At 37.3% G+C, this 25,031-nt stretch overlaps 1 protein-coding gene and 1 long non-coding RNA gene across 2 annotated transcripts; both read left to right on the forward strand.

The window, feature by feature from the left end:
* LOC130715282 (early nodulin-93-like) lies at positions 1-1,662 on the forward strand. Its single transcript, XM_057565360.1, has 2 exons — positions 1-167; positions 976-1,662. Exon 2 carries the CDS (start codon positions 1,040-1,042, stop codon positions 1,400-1,402), a length of 363 nt encoding a protein of 120 aa, XP_057421343.1. The 5' UTR covers positions 1-167; positions 976-1,039; the 3' UTR covers positions 1,403-1,662.
* An 11,938-nt stretch (positions 1,663-13,600) lies between these two features.
* Positions 13,601-15,947, forward strand: LOC130714664 (uncharacterized). Its single transcript, XR_009011375.1, has 3 exons — positions 13,601-14,375; positions 14,471-14,521; positions 14,614-15,947. It is a non-coding gene; the product is annotated as an uncharacterized LOC130714664 (long non-coding RNA).
* Positions 15,948-25,031: the final 9,084 nt, after the last annotated feature.

Genomic DNA, 25,031 nt, shown 5'->3' on the forward strand with positions numbered 1-25,031 from the left:
GAGTACAGCCCTTACACACACGTTTTTGTTTTCCTCTCACGCACGCACGCACACATTCTGAATCGCACATCGTCTTCTTCCTCTTTCCCTGATTCCCTCCGACTCCGAGCTTGAGCTGCTTCTTCCTCTCTCTCGTTCTCTACACTGAAACTGAAACTTTGTATCAGGTATGTTGATTCTGCTGATTGCCTTCATCTGATTTAGTGTGTTTCATTGGTATTTGGTGATGCTGTTTTTTTTGTTTTGTTGATCTATCCAATTTCAATATACTATGTTCCTATTGCAATAGTGGCAATTGTTGAGCATGTCAATTTTGAGCTAATTTAATTGTCAAACACTGAGAGAGATTCATTTGAAGATAGCAGTGGAGGGGAATCTGATTTATATAGCCAGTATGTGAATTGATTGCTATAGCACTGCCGGGAAACTGATTTTTTTTTGTTTTATATAGCCAGTATGTGAATTGATTGATTAGTATAGATGAAGAAGATCAAGTCAGGAAAGAAAAAGCCAGGTTTATCCTGATAAAATTGATCCACATTCCACACTCAAATTGATTGTTAGGGAAAGGTGATGAATGAATATTCATGTATAGATGAAGATAAGTTTTGCTACTGCTCTAATCCCAGCAGCTCTAGTGTCACTTATAGAGGAAGGAAATGATTATATTGATGTATTCATGAAGATAAAGTTTTGCAATATATGTAGAAAATTTCCAAATGTTGTAATTAAGCATTGGAGTTGTTTAGCGTGTCATAGTTTGTGCAATTTATATGTTAACTTAGCAAATAAATAGTGAAAAGTCTATTTCTATTTACATGTCACTTCTTTATAGGTTTGCGCGTTTGGGACTTTGCCCAGGCTCCTCCACTGAATATATAAATCAGAGAGACAATTTATTTCCCATGCATTGCTTTGCTTGACCAACATGTTTTCCATGTATTGCCTGACAAACTTCTTTTTGCTTGAATGTAGGCTTGTACTTTTTGCAAACTATTTCTACTAGGTGAGATATAACTAGGAAGGAGGAATTCGAAGAATGGGTATCCCGTCGGAATTGAGGGATATGTGGGTCTCCAAAAGTAAAACACCTTTCCTTATTGCTTCTCCCGCCGAGGAGAGCAAGCTTTTGAGGTCTAAGCAATGTACTAATGAGGGTGTGCGTGCTGGATTCAAAGCTGCTACTATTGCATGTGTTTCCAGCGCTGTGCCGACGTTGGCTGCAGTTCGCATTATTCCATGGGCGAAGGCAAACCTCAATTATACTGCTCAGGCACTCATCATATCTGCTGCATCCATTGCCTCATACTTCATCGCTGCTGATAAAACTATCTTGGAATGTGCAAGAAAGAATGCCCGGCTTCAAGACTCTCTGAGGCATGATAATAAAGTTGCATCTTAGAAACTGCAGTACCCATAGTTGGTCAAGTGCATAATGGTGCTACTTGTAATACAATCAGTGGGCCTAGGCCTAGTGCAGATGGTTTTGAGGGGGTTATGCACTTCAAATAAGATATTTTGTATTGTGTGACAATCATTTGAAATTGCCTTTCCCCACGGCTTCAGAATTCGTAAGACATTCTATGCAGGGGTGTATTTGTTTTTCTAGCATGAGTTGTCATTTCTACTTGTCAACATAAAAAGAACAGTTGCAAATTTCCATGAGCAGCAGTTTAAAGAAAGAAAAAAAAGAGGGAGGAATTCTTACTGTTGATTCTGAATAGGATTTCTTTGATTTTACAATAATATCGTATGTTTCTTTGATTTCATAGAATATTAACCGTTAGCCATCATTATATCTATTAAAAGCCATTTTTTTAATCATCTTTTTTTGAAATAGTAATAAAGTAACAGAGAGGAATATATCTCGTTTAAAATAAGAGCTATGCTATATAGCTTGAAAGAAATATACGTCGTTTCAAATTTCGTTTGGTAATCTTAAGCAATTTCTTTGAAGAGTTTAATTTTGAAGAGTTTAATTTTGATGCAGTCTCTTCTTTAAAATAATGAATAAAATCAGTATTAATTAGTTTGATATCAAATTCAAAAACACTTGGCAATGAAGTCATAAACACTCCCCCAGGACCCAAGCTCACGAACCTCACCACACCATCGTGGCTTCGCCCAACTCCACCGCGCAACTTTCTGAGCCAACATCTTCTATGCCTTTCAAACCTCAAAGCAGTCACATTCATCATTTCCCAAACCTCAACTTGCAAACCAAACTAGATTTGCACTGCCATTGAGCCCAACTGCCGATTCACCACCCTTTTCGTCGTACCAAAGTCACCACGACAATACCCACCGTATCATCAACGAGAGAAGATGAAATTTGTAATTGAAGGGTAGAGAAAGAGAAAGAGAGAAGAAACATGGAGCTTTGAGGATGCAGCTCTGTCAACGTTGGAATTTGGCGGCATAAGAGATCTAGAGATTTGAGAATGCGAGAACGAGAGGGTTCAGACCGTCTATGCTTATTGACGACAACAAGGGCGAGATCTAGAGATCGTGTGACCAATGAATGACGAGAGAATGAGATATTCTCCTAAATCAATTGTGAACTGGGCGCTAGAGGTTTTGGAACTATGTAGATGAAGTGGTCGACAATTTTGGTGATGCGTGGGAGGGAGAATAAAGGTTGAGAACTTGTGAATGATTACTTAGCAAATAATGATAGTAATATTAAAATTTAAAATTTAAAATTTAAAATTTATAGAAAAAAGTATGAAAATAATTTAATTGTCATCAGATAGTCACATGACCACTTTAAAATGTTATGTTTTAATCTTGACAATTCATCACTGGATCGGTCCACATCATCCTTGTATGATCATTAATGAATGAAACAAAATATTTGTTCCTTCCTGATGATATAACCTCAAAAGGCCCACACACATCTGAGAAGATTACATCCAAAGATGTCTTAGACTCTATTGGCTTACTGTTAGCAAGAGAATTTCTCGGTTTCTTGCTCAACAAGCAATCCTCACATACTTGCCCTGAGCTCTTGATCAGAGGCAAACCTTTCACCATGTCCTCATGATGAAGTTGATGTAGCCCCTTAAAATGCAAATGACAATCAACTTCTTCAATCTTTGCAGACAAACATTGTGCACCACTGGTATTTGGATCCACACGAAATGTTTTATTCCTAGACAACTCTGATTGCAAGATCAGTTTAGGATCATAAACTAGCAGCTTCTTCCCCTTAGTCTTCATAGAATAGTCATTCTCTGTCAACTGTCCTAGGCTAATCAAATTGTGCTTAACACTAGGAACATATGATGAAAGAATTTTTTACCATTCTACGTTTAAATCTCTCAAGACTCAATTGTAGTATAATAAAGGGTTTTGTCGTATCCACAAGGAGGCGTAATACTTATGTCATTCAATAGTTAACAGACTTAAATGATGGTTTCACAAAGTGATTGATTTTTTGTTTGAACATGAAAATATAAAGAAAGCCTGTAAAGTAGTTGGATTCACCAAGGTAGATAGTTTTGCTGGGATTAGAGTTTCGTTATCGGACCTCTATGTAACCTATTGATTCACATGCAAATATTGTTCTATGAAATTGATTCCTCCCACCATTCCTTATCTTACTACTCAGTCCCCCGACGTAGAAGATTATCAACTCAGCTATATTAACCCTCAATCCCTTGATCGATTAACAATAGTGAGTAGCATTAAGCATGAATGTTTGAATATACTAATGATCTAACCCTATCCCTAGACCTTAGAATCATTAGATGATTTTACCTATTTCAGATTTAAATAGCTAGTTCCCACCATCCTATTAAATATAAATTCATGTTCTAGGTGATCAATCCAAAACAAGCATGAAGCACAAGGTAAAAATCATTGAATCATGGAAAAGAAACATATGATTAACTCTAGTTCGGACTCAAGAACGTGTGAGTTCCCTACACAAGTTTGAATCAATCAAAATACCCAAGGGGATTAACCTAAGATATAACATGAAGCAAAAGAGCAAACCATTGATTTTTTGGCATAGAAACATGAAATTTGTATGAAAGGAAATCAAATAGATTACATAAGCATTAAAACAACTAGTTCCAATCTCAACAAATGAGAAATTAGTTATCAATTTCCACAGATAGCTTTACAATCAAAAAAGAGAAGAAGAAAAACCGAATCCATGACGGTTCCCCGACGATGAAATCAGCTCCAAAGCCTTCTCCCTAGTCTCCTATACCTCCCTTGATGCTCTCCTTAGAGTTCTATCTTTCTCTATCCTTAAGTGATGGGTTTCCGTTTTTGGTCCAAGTTAACCCTTTTATAATGATTTTGCATCTGTGCAGAGTGCTGGGCGATCCTTTATGGGCGTTGGGCACCCAATTACTTCAAGGTTGGGTTTCTAGAACCTCCATAGGCGCTCGACGGCTACTGACAAGCGATGGGCACCCTGATGAACCAAAAATTCTTTAAGTCTCATGAAATTATGTCTTTTTCCTTGAGAACTTAAACCCTACATCATAATTTGAGAATATAATCAATCATAAAACACATCTGAGCTTAATTCTCAAGATGAGGAAAACTAATAAGGATTTCTAATGAATTACTTAAGACAAGTGCTTAAATTGCTCATCGGAACTAGGTAAAATTGGCACTTATCAATTCCCCCCAATTTAGCACTTTGTTTGTTCTCAAACAAAAGGTAATGACTTTAATCAAACAAGCATGACTACAACTTTTTCAAAGCTCAATTTGCAAGATCTCACAAAGATTGAATCAATGATCCAAAAGAGAAACATGATGCCCACAAGAGAATGCATGACATTAATACAAGTACTTATTCAACCTGGAACTCAATAGACATACAATCAATTACTCTTGATCAGGGAACCACTCAATCAAGCCAAAATATGCCATGTAAATCAGGCGAGGTCAGCATTTCGCTCATGTACATCACTCAAGCACAGAAGTCAAGATTGTTACATGTCTCCACAATTATCAAAGCTACATGTTCAATAAAGGATCACTAAGGTCTTTATAGGGTTCTAATGAGGCTAGGCTTCAAAGAGTTTGGTTTTTCAGGATATGCAAAGAAACTCAACAAGGCAAGAGAGCAATCACACTTTATTTTCCTGATATTTACTTCCCTCAACTTGTTTTAAACCAACTATCATTCAACATTTTCAATTGAACTTAACCCTTTTCTTTCATCAGTCTCTTCTTTATTCTCTTTTTGTCCTTTTTGCTTTTTTTTCCTTTTTGATTTTGAAGCATATACACATTTGACAATATTTATAAAGAGATTGAATTCAAATGACACAGAAACTTTAGCACATAATCCTTCTCCCCCAACTTGCATACAACCCACACTGATAAATGCCCTCTTAGCCTATCAAGCTTAGGAGAAGTCATTATTTTTGTTTTAGGCTTAGGTTCATAATCAAGAACAAAACCAAATATTTAACTTTCGGGCTCAAAGGTGTAGCAAATGGACTTTAATTGACATAGGTAGGTTATTTGGTTAAGTACATATATATACATAACAAAATATGCCTTGATCCTTTCCTATCAATTCCATGCAACCAATGATATCAGAGACTTAAACAAAATCAACCATGTAAAGCAGTGATGTTCTCTCAACTCACAGTGTATAGGAGCACTCCCTCACGGGCTAAAAAGTTTCAAACTTCCCTGATTTTCAAGCAATTTTCATGTATGCTTCAAGAATTCCAATTAAATCATGAAATCATATCAAGTCATGACATCAATGAGTGCAAGCACAATTTCAATCATGGAATCATTCATTTTTATAGCAGATATCAAGCAATTCTCACAATATTCATGCAAGTATTGATATATTCAGAGAATCATGGAAATCAGGACACAAGTGCTATATATAAACTATACTATAAAAAAGAAACTAAAAACAAAGTGAAAATGACTCCTTCATGATGTGAATGCTTTGAACCCAAGTTCTCTACTTAAATCCTTGATCTTTCTCCCTCCATGAGAATTGGACTGTCCTCAGGCCAAACTGTATGATTCTCCTGTTAATCTGCCTTATAGTCACTTAAAAACATGTTAGGGTACAATGGATAAATAAGAATATAAAAGCATTGAAACAAATCCAACCCTAGTCCATATGAAAATAGACTTCAAGAGCTTTCCATATAGTGGTTATTTGCTCAAATCCAATAAGAAGTGAAGAAGTTATGCTCATTTGAATAAAAGAGTGGATTGCTGAGAAGGGGTGGCGTTGAGCGGCCTCTGGATATCGCTAAGCGGTCAGCATCAGAGTTTGAGGCCGCTGAGCGCTATCAGATGGGTGCTGGGCGCCCTGTGCAGTGTAAAAACTCAAGAAAACTCAAAAACCACAACCCCAATAGGTCCAATTTTGAGCTTTACCCTTCCCCATCATGCCAACTGATTTATTCACATTCATATATCATTTAAAACTTGTCCAAGCCCTAAAATTTAACAATCAAACATAATTCATCAAAGATTTACAATTAAAGTCTTCAAAGACAAGTTTCCATGCTTTTTCACAACTTGATAGGCCATATTTTGATATATTCACTTCTAGCACATGCAACTTGGTTCATAAACATTCAAATACCCTATGAAACTTGTGCATACCTAAAAATTCGCAATTGAAGAACATCTAGCACAAAAGTCACTTGAGGTTCCATTTAAGGTCCATTTTTCACTATTTTCACAACTCAATGCCTCATTATTAAAACTTCTTACATCTCCATTGCTAGGCCTCAAAATCATGTATTAACATCATTTAAAACTCGTTCAAGACTTTAGAATACATTATAATACACAATTCCCTCAAGTCACCACTCATAATCAAGAACAACATTAATTCAAACATTCACACATAAAGTGACTTCAAAACTCACCAAGTTCCGGATGAAACTATCCTAACACATATGTATCAACTTCCTAATGCATAATAGAGCTTGTTCAAAAGATTGAAATGCAACTTTTCACTGTTTATGCAGAAAATGGCTAGGAGAGACTAGTTTTTCAACTGAAACTTACAACCTCATGCCCCGAATTTTGCAAAACACTCAAATCATACAAACCAATCATCCACATGCATGATATATCATAATTTGGACCTGTTACAACTCTCAAATGCAGTTTTTCAACAGAATTTTCACAGGATCCAATATTTAGTTCAGTTTTCATGCAAAAACCATAAGTCATGCTCCTTTATTTCAATTCCAACATTTCATTGCCACCAAAGCTTTTGAACACACTCAGTATATCTATCAAAACTTGTAAGGCATATTAAAGCACACAATTAAACAAAGCTTCACCAAATCACTACACTAGTTCTATAAAACACACAAAACACAACAAAAGCAATAAAAAACATTGGGTTGCCTCCCAGGAAGCGCTCGTTTAACGTCATTAGCTTGACGCTAACACTATCATAGTGACCACAGACAATGGTTATAATATAACCCCTTCCGCTTCTTAGGTCGTTTAGGTTGGACTTTATCTAGTTTTCTTTCAAATCTTTTCCAAGTCAACAAAAATTCATTCATTTTTTTTTTTTCACAGTTCAAACCAATTCACCTACAATCAACTCGCATGCCAAGGTATTTACATGCATATGAATGTTTGAAGAATTTGATGGAACTTGCTCATCAAACCTATCACCAAATACAGAGTCTATATGCTCAACATTAAGAATTTCATCATTGCATTGGTGATGTGATATGCTATCAAACTCTTCAATGCTTACCTCATCCTCATCATGTTTTACCTGTGGAGGGCTTAAAGGAATCAGTAAGTGGTGAAGGGTAGAATCCCTTTCTTCTTTTTTTTTTTATTTTTCTTCTTCTTCCTCACTTTCTTCCACTTGTGCTTCAACCATTGCTCTTCCATGTTCAGCTACCATATTAGCTAGCTTTCCCAATTGATCCTTCAAGTTCTTGATGGAAGCCTCATGAAATTCTAGTTCCCTTAGGACGAATGTCCTATGCGATGTCGGGACAATCGATTAGAACAACAGATTACTCAACAGCAGTATAAACTCAAACACAAAAGAAACAAGACACAACAATTGGTAACCCAGTTCAGTGAAAAACTTTCACCTACGTTTGGAGGGCTTCGCCCAAAGAAAGGAAATCCACTATCTCAAGATTCAGGAACTACAGACACTCATGAACACAACAAGTTCATTGTTCTTTTTCTAATCTACCCAGTGTATTTCTACTTCGTATCTCAACCTAACTACGAGAGCCCCTATCACTTTCTCTCAATCACTGCCACGGTGATTGGTGACAACAAATAACAAGAACGTTTGAACAATCAAACTCAACACAGAACACATCCTTGCCTTATAGAATCAGAGAGCAAGACCAGTTCACAATTAACAAGAACAAAGCACAACTCACAATCCTAAAACACTTGATCTTCAATCTTAGCTTCAGTGTCTTCACGTTTTAGGTCTTTGTTCTTTTTATACTTCAGCAAAGGCGGCACTAGGGTTAGCTGGGCTGAAGAACATGATTGATCCACCCAAATTCAAACGCAATCTTCCAAGATATGATTTGCGTAACAACCAAGTAAAAGATAGAAACAAATCCTCAATCATAGATTTATTCCAACAATAAACAACCCGCAAACAACTCCCTTCAACCAGTTACTTGAACCTCAAGTAACAGTAAAACAAATCTTTAAACAGATAACAAAGGGACCCACTTTGCACGCCAACCAGTGGATGGATGTCTTGACTTCACAGAATCAGATGTCACAACATCTGCTTCGACATCAGGTTGTTTTTAACAAAATGCAAGACAACAAAGGAACAACACCTCAGTATTCCTTTGATTAATCATTGACAATTGCATGAATTGCACCAAGGTATCCTCAAGCTTAGAAATCCTATCCTCTTCGGAGGGATAGTATGTCTGAGACGGTTGATACATTTTGAGAAGGTAGTGATTCAGAAGCTTCTTGTCACTTCTCCTCTTGAACTAGCTAACTAACACAGAGATTAGTAGCAACAAGGAAAATTAAACTGAAAACAAGAATTATACATTATATTCACAATCATTCAAGAATGAAAACAATTGCAATGCAATAAGTAATGACACACCTCCCCGGCAACGACGTCATTTTGATGAAAGATTTTTTTACCACTCTACGTTTGAATCTCTCAAGACTCAATTGTAGTATAGTAACAAGTTTTGTCGTATCCACAAGAAGGTGTAATACTTATGTCGTTCAATAGTTAACAGACTTAAATGATGGTTTCACAAAGTGATTGATTTTTTGTTTGAACATGAAAATATAAAGAAAGCAGATAAAGTAGTTGGATTCACCAAGGTAGATAGTTTTGCTGGGATTAGAGTTTCGTTATCGGACCTATATGTAACCTATTGATTCACATGCAAATACTGTTCTATGAAATTGATTCCTCCCACCATTTCTTATCTTACTACCCAGTCCCCCGGCGTAGAAGATTATCAACTCAGCTATATTAACCCTTAATTCCTTGATCGATTAACAATAGTGAGTAGCATTAAGCATAGATGTTTGAATAGACTAATGATCTAACCTTATCCCTAGACCTTAGAATCATTAGATGATTTTACCTATTTCAGATTTAAATAGCTAGTTCCCACCATCCTATTAAATCTAAATTCATGCTCTAGGTGATCAATCCAAAACAAGCATGAAGCACAAGGTAAAAATATTTGAATCATGGAAAAGAAACATATGATTAACTCTAGTTCAGACTCAAGAACGTGTGAGTTCCCTACACAAGTTTGAATCAATCAAAATACCCAAGGGGATCAACCTAAGATATAGCATGAAGCAAAAGAGCAAACCATTGATTCTTTATCATAGAAACATGAAATTTGCATGAAAGGAAATCAAATAGATTACATGAGCATCAAAACAACTAGTTCTAATCCCAACAAATGAGAAATTAGCTATCCATTTCCATGGATAACAAATGGATAGCTTTACAATAAAAAAAGAGAAGAAGAACGAAGAAAAACTGAATCCATGACGGTTCCCCGGCGATGAAATCAGCTCCAAAGCCTTCTCCCTAGTCTCCTATACCTCCCTTGATGCTCTCCTTCGAGTTCTATATTTCCCTAAGTGATGGGTTTCAGTTTTTGGTCCAAGTTAACCCTTTTATAATGATTTTGCATCTGTACAGAGTGTTGGGCGGCCCTTTAAGGGCGCTGGGCGCCCAATTACTTCAAGGTTGGGTTTCTAGAACCGCCATAGGCGCTCGGCGGCTACTGACAAGCGCTGGGCATTCTGATGAACCAAAAATTCTTTAAGTCTCATGAAAATATGTCTTTTTCCTTGAGAACTTAAACCCTACATCATAATTTGAGAATATAATCAATCATAAAACACATTTGAGCTTAATTCTCAAAATGAGGAGAACTCTTAAGGATTTCTCATGAATTTCTTAAGATAAGTGCTTAAATTGCTCATCGAAACTAGGTAAAATTGGCACTTATCATCATACAAGACCTCTGGAATGTAAGCTTGTTTACCATCCTTCTTCTTTACCGGTATTCTACCAACACCATCAACAGTGATGGTAATATTATTTGCAAACCTAACACTGCTTTTCCTCTTCTCATCAAGGTCCACAAACCATTCTTTGTGACCAGACATGTGAGAAGAGCAACCTGAGTCTAAGTACCAGGTATTCTCATCAAATTTAAATTTATGAGAGCTAATAGCAGAGTTAATGACTTCATGACTAAGATTTCTAAGCAGTTCATCAGGACTAGAAAGATTAGGATCATCAGGGACAACAAAGAGTACATGTTCCTCATCAGAGTTATCATCATCATGAGCAGAATATGCATGATCATCACCGTCCTGCTTACTGCCCTTCTTCTTGTTCTTGCATTCATAGGCATAATGACCATACTTCTTGCATGCAGAGCATTGGACACGTTGCTTCTTGCTTTTTCCTTTCTTGAACTTGTCTTTATCTTGATTTTTCTCCTTAGAATCCCACTTTCTCTTGGAATCACCATCTTCTTCAGCCTGAGAGGATTGACCTGATTCCTTGTTCTTCCAATTCGTCCCTTTAGAGAACTTCCCACGATCATTCCAACCTTTCTTGTTGGACTTTCCACCACGAGCATACAAGGCTTGTTTAGTGTCCCTCTCAGAATCCCTCAATTTTAGTCTCATCTCATGTGCCTCAAGTGAACCTTGCAACTCACCAATCTTGATTGCTTCAAGATCCTTGGATTCTTCGATTGTTGTGACTATGTGATCAAACTTTGATGTGAGTAGTTGAAGCACCTTCTCAACCAGAGTTTGATCAGTCATCACTTCTCCATTGGTCTTCATCTGATTCGTGAGAGTCTGAAGACGAGTGAAGAATTTGGAGGTTGTCTCAGTCTTCTCCATTCGAAGATCCTCACATTCCCTACGCAATGTTTGCAACTTCACCTTCTTCAGCTTGGCGACTCCATCATAGCTCTTGTTCAAGATGTCCCAAGCTTCCTTTGAGGTCTTGGCTGCCGTGATTTTCTCAAAATTCGCAGGATTCACACACTGGTGAATGATGAATAATGCTCTCAAGTCCTTATTCTTCGCCTCACGGTGCGCTGTACTCTGCTCCGCAGTAGGATTCTCAGGTAATGGATCATACATCTGGGTATGCCATCAATCCCAGTCGTTCTTGCCATCAAGAACTAACAGTGATGCGGGGAAATTTCCATTTGCTCCCGCCATGACCTTGAACGACGCGTCCACCTTCACCGGAAACTCAATCGGAGCAAACACCTCCGTCGTCAGTTCTTGACTTCTGTTGCAGCTCGCCGCCTTCAAGTGGTGGTTGGGATCGCCAGAACCTTGCTCTTGATACCATTGTTGGATTCAGCACTTGAATCCCTTAGCTCAATGAATCAAAGAATTGAATCCAAGCATTCAATGTTAGGGTTAGTCATCAATGTGAGAGAGAGATTAATGTTGATCATTAGAACTAATGAAGAGAGAGGGAAAAACACTTTATGATTATTGCACTCATTATCACAATGAGTGCTCTATTAATAGCAGTTTATTACATGATGAGTCAAAGCTAATAAATGCCAAAATACAAGGACCAAACTGCAACATACACTAACTACAAGGACTAAATTCTGAATTACAAAACTTTTAGGTGCCACTAGGGTGGGGAAGTTTCAAAATGGTCCACTAATGGACCATCATTTACCACCGTTAGATTTGAGAATCTTAGAATATTCTTTCATTCAATGGTTAGGATTGGTTGGATGGTAAAAAAGGTAAAAATATATTTTCCTACATATCCTCCTCTTACCAGCTCTTCTTCTCCCAGCTCCATCACCCTCTGCCTTCCATAGCCTTTGGGCAAACGAGCAAGCTTTTGGAGAAGCACTACCTCCTCACCCCTCCAGTGGAAACCACCACCATCACCTTCTTCTTCCATGGTCGTGCATCCCTTACTGTTGAGAAGCACCCACAACCGTCCACGCGACCAGCCACCGCCGGGGGGGGGGGGGTTCCTATTATGTTTCCGGCGAACACGAGGCAGCAACCACCGTGGTCTCTACACCCTGGTACCAGCGAGTATCGCAACACCACCACCACCCCCCATGGACGACGTAAAACAGAAGACATAACCCTAACCATTGCCACCTTCAACCCTCGATCTCCGGCGAATCACTCATCATTTGGAGAAACCAACACTACCATTGCACTCCCCTCATCGTCTGCAATAAGACCCCTCAACCAATTTGTCGTTCCACCGCCCTTCGCCGTGAGCCACCGCCGGAGGCGATTTTCGGCGAGCCCGCCGACCTGCAAAATCATCGTGACAGCCCCAAAATCACCCACCTCTGTTTTTCTTGATATGAACTGGAATGTTGCAACAAAAACAGTGATAATTTCTCCATCAAAGCTCACATCTTTGAAATTCCTTATTTGAAATTTCAATTTCAAAAAAGTTCAGACTCTTCGATTCTGGAATGTTTTTTGAACTCCGGAAGCAAGCAAACCATCCCCAAAGCAAAACTGCGAGCCTTTCGCTGATTTCAAAACCGCGAGCATTATCTAAAGAATTGTATGCACAATGATCATTGTATACACAGTATACAACCCTCGATCTCCCAGACGTGATAACAAAAAGGAGCAAAGAACACGATTAGGGAAAGAACAAAATCTTCAATTCCTTGATAGCGAAGATCCTCAAAAGATATCTAACCCCCTTTTTTTTTTAAAAGAAACAAACATGGTGCTGGAGTAACAGGAGAAAAGAGAGAACAACAGAAGTAAACTAGTTTAGGGGAATGCATTCTTCTAGGCGGAAGCCCATTCCTTGTGCTCAAGTCAATTAATTAAACAAATAAGATTCAAAGAAGGAGATGAAAGAGCGGGAATTTATTATTGACCAAGACAGAGGGATTTCCCAGCAGAGAGGGAAGTCACACATAAGAATTGATTTAATTGAATTCCTCAAAGACTCTCTTAGAGAGGTGAATCCTCATCTATGCGCAATTTTGGATTGAGTCCTAACTAGGAGTGTAGTTAAGCAGATCTATATGAACAACACATGCTGGAGAGAGGTTTTTTTTTTTAGAATATAATTTTTTATATATTTTCTTATAAATTACTATTATTTTTATTTTGTAAATTACTTTTATTCCATCAAGCCCGCCATTCCTAACTATCGGAACACTATAAATACCACTTCCTCCGCTCACTAAACCCTTAACATCCAAAAACCCCTCTCTACCAAGCTCCAAGCATACGGTTCTGCTCTTCCAACTGTGCTGCGTTCAACGGTTGAGGTACATTTTCGTTACCCTTCTTTCTGTGTTCAACGGTTTGGGTATTGCCTTTGAAGTGTTCTTTCTTGTTTCTGATTCAATTCTCCAAATCTAGAATGTATGATTACTCAGTTTTATTGTTCTTGCTCTGTGAATCTATGTGCTCTTTATCGTTTCTGATTCAATTCTCCAAATCTAGAATGTATGATTACTCAGTTTTATTGTTCTTGCTCTGTGAATCTATGTGCTGGTTCAACAGTTTGGGTACATTTTGGTTGCCTTTGAATTGTACTTTCTTGTTTCTGATTCAATTGTTTACTGTTCTTGATCAATTGTAATGGTAAGAATCTATCTGCAGTGCTGGGTTCCACTGTGTACGAGTAACATTTTCATTCTCTTCCCAATCGTTCTTTCCACTGTTTTTTGTTCAATTCAGAACTCAGTTTTTTCAATTTAGGATTGTTATATTGTTATCACTCAATTGTTCCTTTGTTATCTTTGTTTCGTTTTGGTTTTGTAAGCGTATAGAGTCATTATTAGCAGACTTGCCAGCATGCTTGTTTCTGCCAATTCCACAATGGAGTCTCTTAGAACACAACTGTGAGTCTTGTTTTGTTTTTATTAACTTTTTTGTTGTTGTTATTTTTGCTATAAAGTTTTATTAAATTTTAATATAACTATTTGTACTTTTGTAGTGATGAGGTAAATCAGTTAAGGGCCGAAAATGCAAGTCTTAGGACACGACTGTGAGTCTTGTTTTGTTTTTATTGACTTTTTTTTTGCTATTTTTGCTATTAAATTTCATTAAACTTTAATATAACTATTTGTACTTTTGTAGTGATGGAGCCAATAGTGAATTGAGTCATGGCAGAAATACAGGAACAGGAAATGCTGCTGATGCTGAGGGCAGTAAGAGGAGAAGAATTTAGCCTTTTCAACATTTACTTGCTGTATAGTATCTTTCTGAGGGCAGTAAAAGAATGTAGTCCTTTTCAACATTTTACTTGCTGTATAGTTCATTGAGGGCAGTAAAAGAATGTAGTCCTTTTCAACATTTTACTTGCTGAATAGTTCATTTCTGAGGGCATTTTACTTGCTGTATAGTTCATCAGTAAAAGAATGTAGTCCTTTTCAACATTTTGCTTACTTGCTGTATAGTTCATATTTCTGATAGGGTTAAGTGTGAATGTATTTTTTTGTTACGGGTAAATAGAACTCGGCATACGATTTTGTGCACATTTAGAAATTCTTTTATATAATTGATTTCATTTAGAATAGTAATAATGGCATTATGTACCATCTTATTTGTTTTTGCAGGAACAAATTTTAGAGGAAGTAGACCCAGTTTTTAAATTGGTTTGGTCAGTACCTGTTCCCTCCAATGTCATAGCATTTTCTTGGAGGATGTTGAAAGACAGAATCCAGACGAGGAATAATCTCCATAGGCGCCGGGTGATCACAAATGAGGATGGTGCGTTATGCCCCCCTGTGTGGATTGGAAGAGGAGTCTACATCACATCTGTTCTACTTATGTCAGGCCACAAATTCAATATGGTATGCATGTTCTAATTGGTTGGGTGTTCCCTCATCTCTGTTGCCTTCCCCACGGGAACATTTACTTCAATTTTCCTCCATTGGTACCAATAAAGCACAGAGGGTGGGAGAATATGTTATTTGGATGTCAATTGTGTGGACTATATGGTTACTACGGAATAAAACTGTCTTCAATGGGGAAGAATTTGACAGGAATCAAGCACTAGAGCTGGCACAATTTAAGGCTTGGCAGTGGCTACGTACAAAAACGGATGGATTCACATACTCTTGGTTCGAATGGTTGAGGAACCCAAGTTACTGCATTTAAGCATTATGAGGGGTTGGGTATGTGTTACTGTAGAGTAACAAGGAGTGATATAGTTGGAGGTTTAGCATGTCTTTCCCATCCCGGTTTGACATAGAATTCTTATTTGCTTCATGTATTTTCTATTCTCTTTATTTCTTGATGGTTCTAGTAATTTCTAGTCCATTGTTCATTGTATTTGGGTTAGCACCCCTTGTGCTAAATTGAATGCAATATTTTGGCTTATCAAAAAAAAAAAACTGGCATTATGTACCAAACAAAACAAAAAAGTAATACTGGCATTAGAGCAACTGCAGCAGAGTCCCATTGGAGCTTGCCTACATGGCAAGGTGGGCTCTTAAAATTAAAGCAGAGTCCCTTGTGCAAGGGGAGCTTTTTATAATGTTATTTTCTCTAACATCTTCATCAACCACTTTGAGAGGGAAGAACCAGAAGAAGGAAACTGTTCCGATAAGAAACTCAAGGGATACCGAAAGCATGAAAATCTTAGAGAATAATAGAGTATTATTTTACTAGATAGAAGATGAGATACATGGAAGGGAGGAAGTCTCCCTTTTATAGTGGTTCGACCCCTAAATCCTAGATAAAGCATTTATTACATTGTTGGTTGACTTATTAATGAGAAAAAACAGATAATTGATATTTGAGTTTCCAATAATATTGCCAGCAATCAAGTAATATTATTTTCCAATAATACTGCTAACAATTCAAACATTTGAAACGTGTATCTAATGCAATTTAATGTAATTTATTTCATTGATAAAGAATCATTCATATTCGTTACCCTCCTGTCACTTGATTCACTCCTCATCAGGGGGATTTGTCAATCCTCATTTATTCTCCATATTTCTCATTTCCTCTCTGTGTAATTAAGCTGTAATCACGAGCCACAGCCAAAGATAAAATATGATCCCCATTTTATTGTTTGTACTAAGAAGCACCTTGACTTGATCATATCAATTTGAGCTATATATGTTATTTGTTACAGGAGGTTCTGGAACGAAACTCACAAACCATTTTCGTCTGAATGTGATTTGTAATAAGAATGACTTTGCAATTTTGAATTGTGACTTCCCACCTAATCGATCCTTGATCATAAAAACTCAAAGATTAGCACAGATCAAGGAGAAAGAAAATCACAACAATAGTTATAAACAGTTGATGGTCAAAAGAATTTATATTCAAGTTTTCAAAATGAACTTCCCTTTGTCGCTCGAAAAGTGCCCAAGAGGCCTAGAATCAGAGCGTCGTTGAAAAGCTTGAGTCCTCAAATCTCTTCTTCAACCCCTCCAAATATTGTAAGCCTTCCATGGTCGAGGTGTCAGGTGTGTCACTACTGAATATTTGCATGGGCAGAGTGCGCCGCCAGGCACTCTACCTCCTTGATGACTCCATCGTCGTTGTCAGGATAAGCCACCATTTTCTATCTCGACACCCTCACAAACCAATCTCATTTTAAAGCATAGATCCTACTAGGATGCCCGGAAGGTATCACTTAGATCAAAACTTGATCCCAGGGGAAAAGGTGGGATGCATAAGAAGTCAAATGGAGAAAGGCTACAAAGGTTAGTTCACACAAAGGAAAGATATGAAAGGTAGGAAATTATTCAAGAGACAACATGAAACATGCGTGAAGAAAGGTCCAGGAAAGAACAACAAAACTGCTTAGTTAAGGTGAGGCCAGGGAAAAGTTTTACCGAGGCCCCACGGTGGGCGCCAATGTTTCGATAAGAAACTCAAGGGATACCGAAAGCATGAAAATCTTAGAGAATAATAGAGTATTATTTTACTGGATTGAAGATGAGATACATGGAAGGGACGAAGTCTCCCTTTTATAGTGGTTCGACCCCTAAATCCTAGATAAAGCATTTATTACATTGTTGGTTGACTTGTAGACAAGTTGCACCACCTGACCCTAGGTGCGTTTATAACACTCACCTGACCCTGTGTCGCGCGTCGAGCCTCACTGCTTGACCCTGTGCCAAGTGTCAAGTACGATACGATGCAAATAAGTTTAAAGAGCAAAAAACAAAAGACGGCTTACTTAAAGTAGCACATGCCTGATTCTAAAGGCTTTTGTGCCTAATTCCTAGCCACAAGCCTTGGGGGACTGTGGATCATCATGAATCTAGGCCGGTCGGATGAGTCATGGATTATTGGGCCTTGTGCAGCTTAGCTAGAAGCCCACACTGTGTTTGGGAAATCTTGAGAGGTCAACAAGAGAGCTAGTTGTTCGTCAATCTCGGACGTGGTTGAGGAAAATAGTCATGACCTCCTCCTTGATTGGTGCAACTTGTCTACAAGTCAACCAACAATGTAATAAATGCTTTATCTAGGATTTAGGGGTCGAACCACTATAAAAGGGAGACTTCCTCCCTTCCATGTATCTCATCTTCCATCTAGTAAAATAATACTCTATTATTCTCTAAGATTTTCATGCTTTCAGTATCCCATGAGTTTCTTATCGGAACAAAAACAAAATTGCAAACACCATAAATCAGAACCAAAATCATAATTTTATTAAGAAAAATTCGAACTTCACATTAAAAAATCAAACTTTACCATAAAAATCAAAACTTTACAAAATAAAATCAAACTTATACTGATATTGATATTTAAAAAAAAAATCTCCATCAGAGCTTCTTCACTCCGATCCAGTGCTTGCATGTCTCCGATCCATGATTTCTCATTCCGATTTGGTGAAAAAAGGTGTGCTTGGTGGCGGTTAGGGGAGGGTTGGGTCCAGATTGGTGAAAAAAATGTTAGCTTGGTGGTGGTTGGGGGCGGATATGGTGGCTGTTGGGGGATTTTGGTGGGGTTGGTGGCGGTTGGGGGTTCTGGAGGGGAGGGTTGAGTTTAGGGGAAGAAGAAGAGGAAGAGAGGGACGAGTGTGTTTCAGTGAAGAAGAAGAAAGGAAGAGAGAATGAGGGACGGATAGGATTTGGGGCAAAGGAAGTGAGGTTTGGCTTAACTAGGGGGTGACCGGACGTACGTTTTGGACCGGTTCCAAACCAGTTTAGACCGGTTGGAGCCAGTTTTTTGCCCGTTTGGGCTGGTTTAACCGGCCTGGCCGGTTTTTCCTCTTTGGACTATTTTTTTTTTTTGAAATCATCTTTGGACTACTTTGATCAGCCCTTTTTTTTTTTGAAATTTCAGCCCAAACATTAATATTTAATTATAGTATTAAGGAAATAATTAAATTTAATTATAGTATTGATTTAGTATTAAATTTTAAATCTAAATTTGGTGAAAATAAATATTATAATTTAATGTTGTATGGTGGTACACGGGTGAGACCCTTGTCATAGTAATTTAAGAGTCCATGCATTAGAGAAAAATCTGCTTCAGACTCTTAAATATGATGTGGCAGTACGTGACCACATGAATTCTACAAAATTGTGTATAAGAGCCCGGGTCCATTGGAGTTGCTTTTAGTGGAAAAGTTAGATATAACATGCCTACCACACCTCCATCATGAGCAACTCCAACGTTGGGCTCTTAGCCCAGCTGGAGGTTTTAAGAGTCGGCTCTTATTTTTTGCCTGCGTTGGAGTTGGCCTTCAGGCTCTTAGCTATAGTGCAAAGTCTCTTGTGCAAGAGAATCTACTTTATGGGCTCTTAGATTAAAAAATTATTATTTTCTCTCACATTCATCAACAAGAAAACGGGGAAACAATAACATAATGGAAAAGAAGATGGACAGAGACAGTAATTTTACCAGAAATTCAGCCATTAAAAACCATAAATCAATCAACATTTCATTACATAAAGGAAGAAAATTTCTCAAAGATCAAATTTTTACAATGAAAAAAAAAAAACTAGAACAACTCCGATCTGAGGTCCTCTGTTCTTGCATGCCACCGATCTGCTACTAGAACTTCCGATCTGGACTGCTATTGTTTTGCATGTGGAAAAAGAGCTCCCTTTCCTCTGGTCTGGTGGAAAAGGGGCCACCTTTGCTCTGATTTGGTGGTGGTCAGTCGATTTGGGGGCTTTAGGTGGCGGTGAGGGTTGTTTTGTTGTGGGCCAGTGGCGGTGAGGTGGGTTTTGGTTGCGGTGGTGGTGGCTATTTGGGAGAGGTTCAGAGCAAGAGAGAAGAAGAGAGGATGAAGAAGAAGAAAGGAAGAGAGAAGAAGGGAGATGACAGCTAGGGTTGAGTGCAGAGGAGGTGAGGTTTGCCTTTTATAGGGGTGACTTGTTGATTAGGTCATCCAGCCCTTTGTTGCAATTTGGGCTTTTTTTTACCGGCTTGCCCGGTTTTTTCATCTTTGGACTCCTTTAATTAGCCCTTTTTTTTAACTTTCATCCCAAACATTAATTTTAATTATAGTATCAGAAAATTTAAAGGAAATAATTAAGTTTAATTATAGTATTGATTTAGTATTAAATTTTAAATCTAAATTTAGTAAAAATTATTATTATAAATAAATGTTGTATGGTGGGACACGGGTAGGACCCTTGTAATAGTAATTTAAGAGCTCATGCATTGAAGCAAAATATGCTTCCGGCTCTTAGCAGGCTCTTAAGTCTGATGTGACAGTACAAGCCCACGGGAATAGTGCAGAATAATGTTTAAGAGCCTGGGTGCATTGGAGTTGCTCTCGTATAAACAAGTATTATTTATTCGTTTCTAATTATAAGACTTAGTTTTAAAATTTTCAACTTCCTAAATATAAGACCTTTTACAATATTCCAACAAAAAATATTGTACTATTCTATATATACCCCTTACATTAACTATGTGTTTTCAATTCCAAAGTTTTAATTATCACCACCATTAATGCAATAATTATTAGTGAGAGAAAACAACAAAGGGTAAATATGAAAGAAAGAATGATTTTTTTAAAATCAATACATGAATTAGACACATTTAGTGCTTTCTTTATAAGTGCATTTTTGTTTTATTAGGTCTTATTATTAGGAATGGATGAAGTACTTAACGTCTGCAAAGTAATGGATTATATAGTCATTAGCAATTTTTTTTTTGAAAGTGAGTCATTAGCAAATTAATTGTTCTTGAACCGATCTTCTCACATAATTATTGTTTTAAAACTTAAATTTGTGTTGAAAGCATAATCTAATATCTTGTGGCTAAACTCTGATAAACATTTTTAAATAAAACAATGGGAAAAAGGGGGTGTTACAACCACCACCACCCATTATTTGCGCATCCTCTCGAAAGCCGCCATCAGAGTTGTATTTCACGGTATCCGACGAAGGTGGTGACCATGCATGACACAACAACAGATCGTTGGAAGAGGCACAACGAGCCCAGTCATCATGATCATGAGCTATCCTCCTCCACGCCACCTCCATTGGCCAACGCTGCGCATCCAGAAGCCAATTGCAGCGCCACTTACAAGCGCCTGAAACACCTGCCAAGAATTGAATCCCATGAACCCCACGGGCCATAGAAGAGAACCAATAGATAATATTGTAGCAGCGAAAATTCCTCCAATTTATAGCACCCATTTGACGCCAAAGGTCCCAAGAGAAAGGGCAGTCCCAGAGATAGTAGAGCCCGTCTTCAACTGCATTCCCACACCTCGCGCAAGTTGCATCCGAAGCTAGGTGGCAACATACCGAAGTTCATTCACAGGGATAGCATTATGCAAGACCTGCCAAGTGAACATTCGAATTTTTTCCGGCGCACGAAGCATATACTAAAATTGATGTACTATACTAAGTCCCCAGGTATAACTCAAGTGGAAAGAGATAGGTAACAAATGAGTTGGGGTGATGGAGGTCCAGAGATTAATCCTTTAGGGTGCAATTTATCTTTCTGATATAAAAAAAAAATTGATATACTAAAATCAATATTTGCTATTTTTTTAGCGGTTAGAATTAAGAAACTAAAAAAAATTAAGCACTCAATAAAAAAATTACAACAAATAACACACAATCTCCAAAATTTCAAAAACTTTTATATACTTTACCCATAAGACTGTTTTATATATTAGGTTTAAGAAAGAAAGTCTTTTTTTTCCTCCTCATAAGAGAGTTTTACCCCTGTAAGTAATTTGTATAAAAAATAGAAGTTGATTATATTGTAATGTGGTACAAAATTAACGTGAAATTATATTATAAGCCGATGAAATATTATTAAATTTTTTTTTCTATTAATGTTATGTAGAAGTACTTTTATGTAAAATTTCATCCTCGTTGAAAAAAACGTTATAATTTAAATAAGTATTAATGTTTCTTACCCGTGTGTTGCACTCCAAATTTTAATATTATGTTTAGGCATGTTTTGGTTAAAAAAAAGAAGATGATGATTCATAACAATTTTATGATTGCGGATGTGGGTGACTCTGAATCTCAAAGAAGTTAGGTGCGGAAATGTGTATAAAGGGAATCACGGACGGTATGTGTCTTGGTTGTATGTGTACTTGCTTTGGCCCCTTTTAATTTCCGTTGCTGCCTCTGCTTTTTTTTTTTTTTTTTTGTCAATGATGCTTTGAATAAAAACCAAGGGTTACCAAACGGCACTTACATCAAGTGAGAGTAAATCTCAAAGAGCAATTCGCAATACACAAAAATAAACAAATTAATAACAAGTATGCACACTCAAAGCTGCAACAGTCAGCTGAAACCATGATGTAAAACCCTAAAGGCCCGTACAAAAGCTTGCGGCCTCTGTTTTCGTTGTATTTCCCTTGGTTCTGTTTTTTCTTCCAAAAATCCAGCACCTTCTATTTTAGTCCTAGCTTGAGCCAGTTTCTATTTTGGGCCATTAGCTGAAAAACCCAATCAGCGTATATACCAACCAACCCACCTCAAGATCCCTTAATTAGGCTAATGTTTGGTTTTTCAAAAACAAGCCCAACTTAGTTAGTTTAATGCAACAAGGGTTCGATCCCTGCATTTTGTGCGACAAAATAAAACCCCTATTGACCAAAAAATAAATAAATAAAACCCCTGTATTTTTTATATATTTTACAAGGGAAACCAAAATTGCATTATATTATGTCCCGTATGATAACTCAAGTTGTAGGAGCTGGAGAACATTTGAGTTGGGTAGGGGAGGTCAAGAACTTAATTACTGGCGGGTGTAATTTAACTTTCCGATGTACTAAAAAAATACATTATATTATTAACATGGTGGTTACTAGTAAAAGCTCCGGCGAAACCTCCTCCACCTAAACTGAATCATGATAGGCGTCATTGTCAGGATTCTCGACGAGAGAATCAAAATCACAATTATCACCCTTACACACAAAAGATGAAATAACAAAATTAAAAGCTAGTCGCACAAAAAAAAACTCTACAATCTATCTATCTATCTGTCTATATCTATCTATCTATACTATATATAAAGGGAGATATTTTGCAGTTAGGAGGGCAAACCTGTCATTCAACAATTTATTCAACACAACTCTAAATTAAACATGGACAATTTTGTAAAAATGCAAATCATTTCTCTTGGATTTAATCTGAGCCATCCATTTCATCTGCAGTCTTTTGGCCTTCTGAAACGTGATTTACCAGTCCACCACGACCTCAAGTTCCTGTGCCACTGCATGAAATTAACCATAGCATTGGATCTGATGAAGGTTTGAGTGTAGAATGCCAAGGAATTGTTGAACTTTTCAGATATTGGAAGAGCTCTTTTATTAGTTTGCTGATTTTGTTTTCTTTATCATGGTTGTTATGTTTTTTTCTTTGCATGTATTGATGTATTATTTACTTCATTTTGTCTTCTTAAGATGGTTGTTTTGTTTCTTTGGTCCCTCTTATTTGTTATGTTTCGGGGTTTGGGATATAATGGTTAATCTTATTATGTCTTCTCTTTATTATGTATAATGCAGATCAATATGAGCATGCATGCATTTCGTGTAACCACCTTGGGGCTCTACGGGTGAAGTTTGAATCGAAACATGTTTGTTTACTTGGGTTGCTTAAATCTTATGTAGCAGTTTGGGCCCACCAGAATAATGTTTAAGCAACCCAACTAGCAACCTTGCATTAGAGATCAATGGCGGAACATATAAGAGACAGGGAGGGGCCATGGCCCCATAGGCGTATCTAGGGAGGGGCCATCGCCCCCCAAAAATTTTGAATTGTTCGCTGGCTATAGGTATTTTTCTGAGCTAGAAAGAATGAGCTATCGTTGCAACTAAGACATTATCATTCAGATGTTTTCTGAGATCCTAATTCCGGAAAAATTTACAGTTTATTCGAGTTTTACCAGAAGTTAGTTGAAACTGGAAAAGCATCAATATTTTCACTTGTTAATATATTGATACGTCTTGTTTTGACACTCCCTGTTTCAATAACATCAACATAGCGATCTTTTTCTGCAATTAAAGTTGTTAAGATTCGGCTTCACAACAAAATTAAAGATGATATTCTCATAAATTTATTAGTTATATAAATCGAGAGAGAAATTGCTGAAAAAATCTCAATTGATACCATAATAGATAATGAAATTCTGGTTCACGCACAGGACAGATGTCGAACCAAATGTCTAGGACATTTGGCACAACCTACATCTGGAGGGCTTTCACCCAAGAGAAAGATAATCCACTATTCAGAGAAATTGTACACAAAAGGTCTTAATTGAACTGCCCCAGTTCACAGCCTTTTCTACCTATCTCTACCAGTGGTTATTACTTAGGTCTCCCCCTAAGTATGAGAACCCCCTATCACTTTCTCTCACAATCACTGCCACAGTGATTGAAAATACAAACAGTATAAAGATTGATCTCATGATCAAACAACAATTTTGAAGAGATTACAACTTAACTAAACAAACCAACTCTATGTCATATGATGATCAATGGAGGCAGTAGAGTGGTGTACAAATAACACAATAAGGACTCACAACCACAAACCCTAAAAACACCACCAAACGGTGCCAAATGCACACTTAGTAACTAGGGTTAACACTCCTTAAATAGCTGTTCTTCAGCAGGCCTTGATCTTCAATGGGCTTGCACAAAAATAGAGTCCATAAAACATATCTGGAACAAATCTTTTTAAACCAGTAACAAATCTTATCAAATAAGATTTGAACAAAAGATAACAACTTTCACAATTTAAACCAAATCAAATCCTCTTCAGCGGATTTGATTCCACTATAATATATTCCAGATAGCACACAGAAACTTCTTCAACAACCCTAGCTTGAATACCACATAATCAATACACAGCTTCATAGAAAACTCAGCCAACTCATATCAGATCCGCAGGGACACATGTCATAATCAAGATGTTACAACATCATGTCCGACATGTTGGCACAGACAAGTATACCTTAGCTAAAATGCAGACAACCATGAAAAAAGGAACAACAGATAAATTTAATACTACGAAAGAACGAAGAATTGTATTTAAATAATTTTTTATCATTTCAAGTTTATATAATATTCGATGAAGATTTTTTAGTCTTATATTTCG

The sequence above is a fragment of the Lotus japonicus genome, chromosome 4 (assembly GCF_012489685.1).
Source record: "Lotus japonicus ecotype B-129 chromosome 4, LjGifu_v1.2".
In the NCBI taxonomy this organism is placed as follows: Eukaryota; Viridiplantae; Streptophyta; class Magnoliopsida; order Fabales; family Fabaceae; genus Lotus; species Lotus japonicus.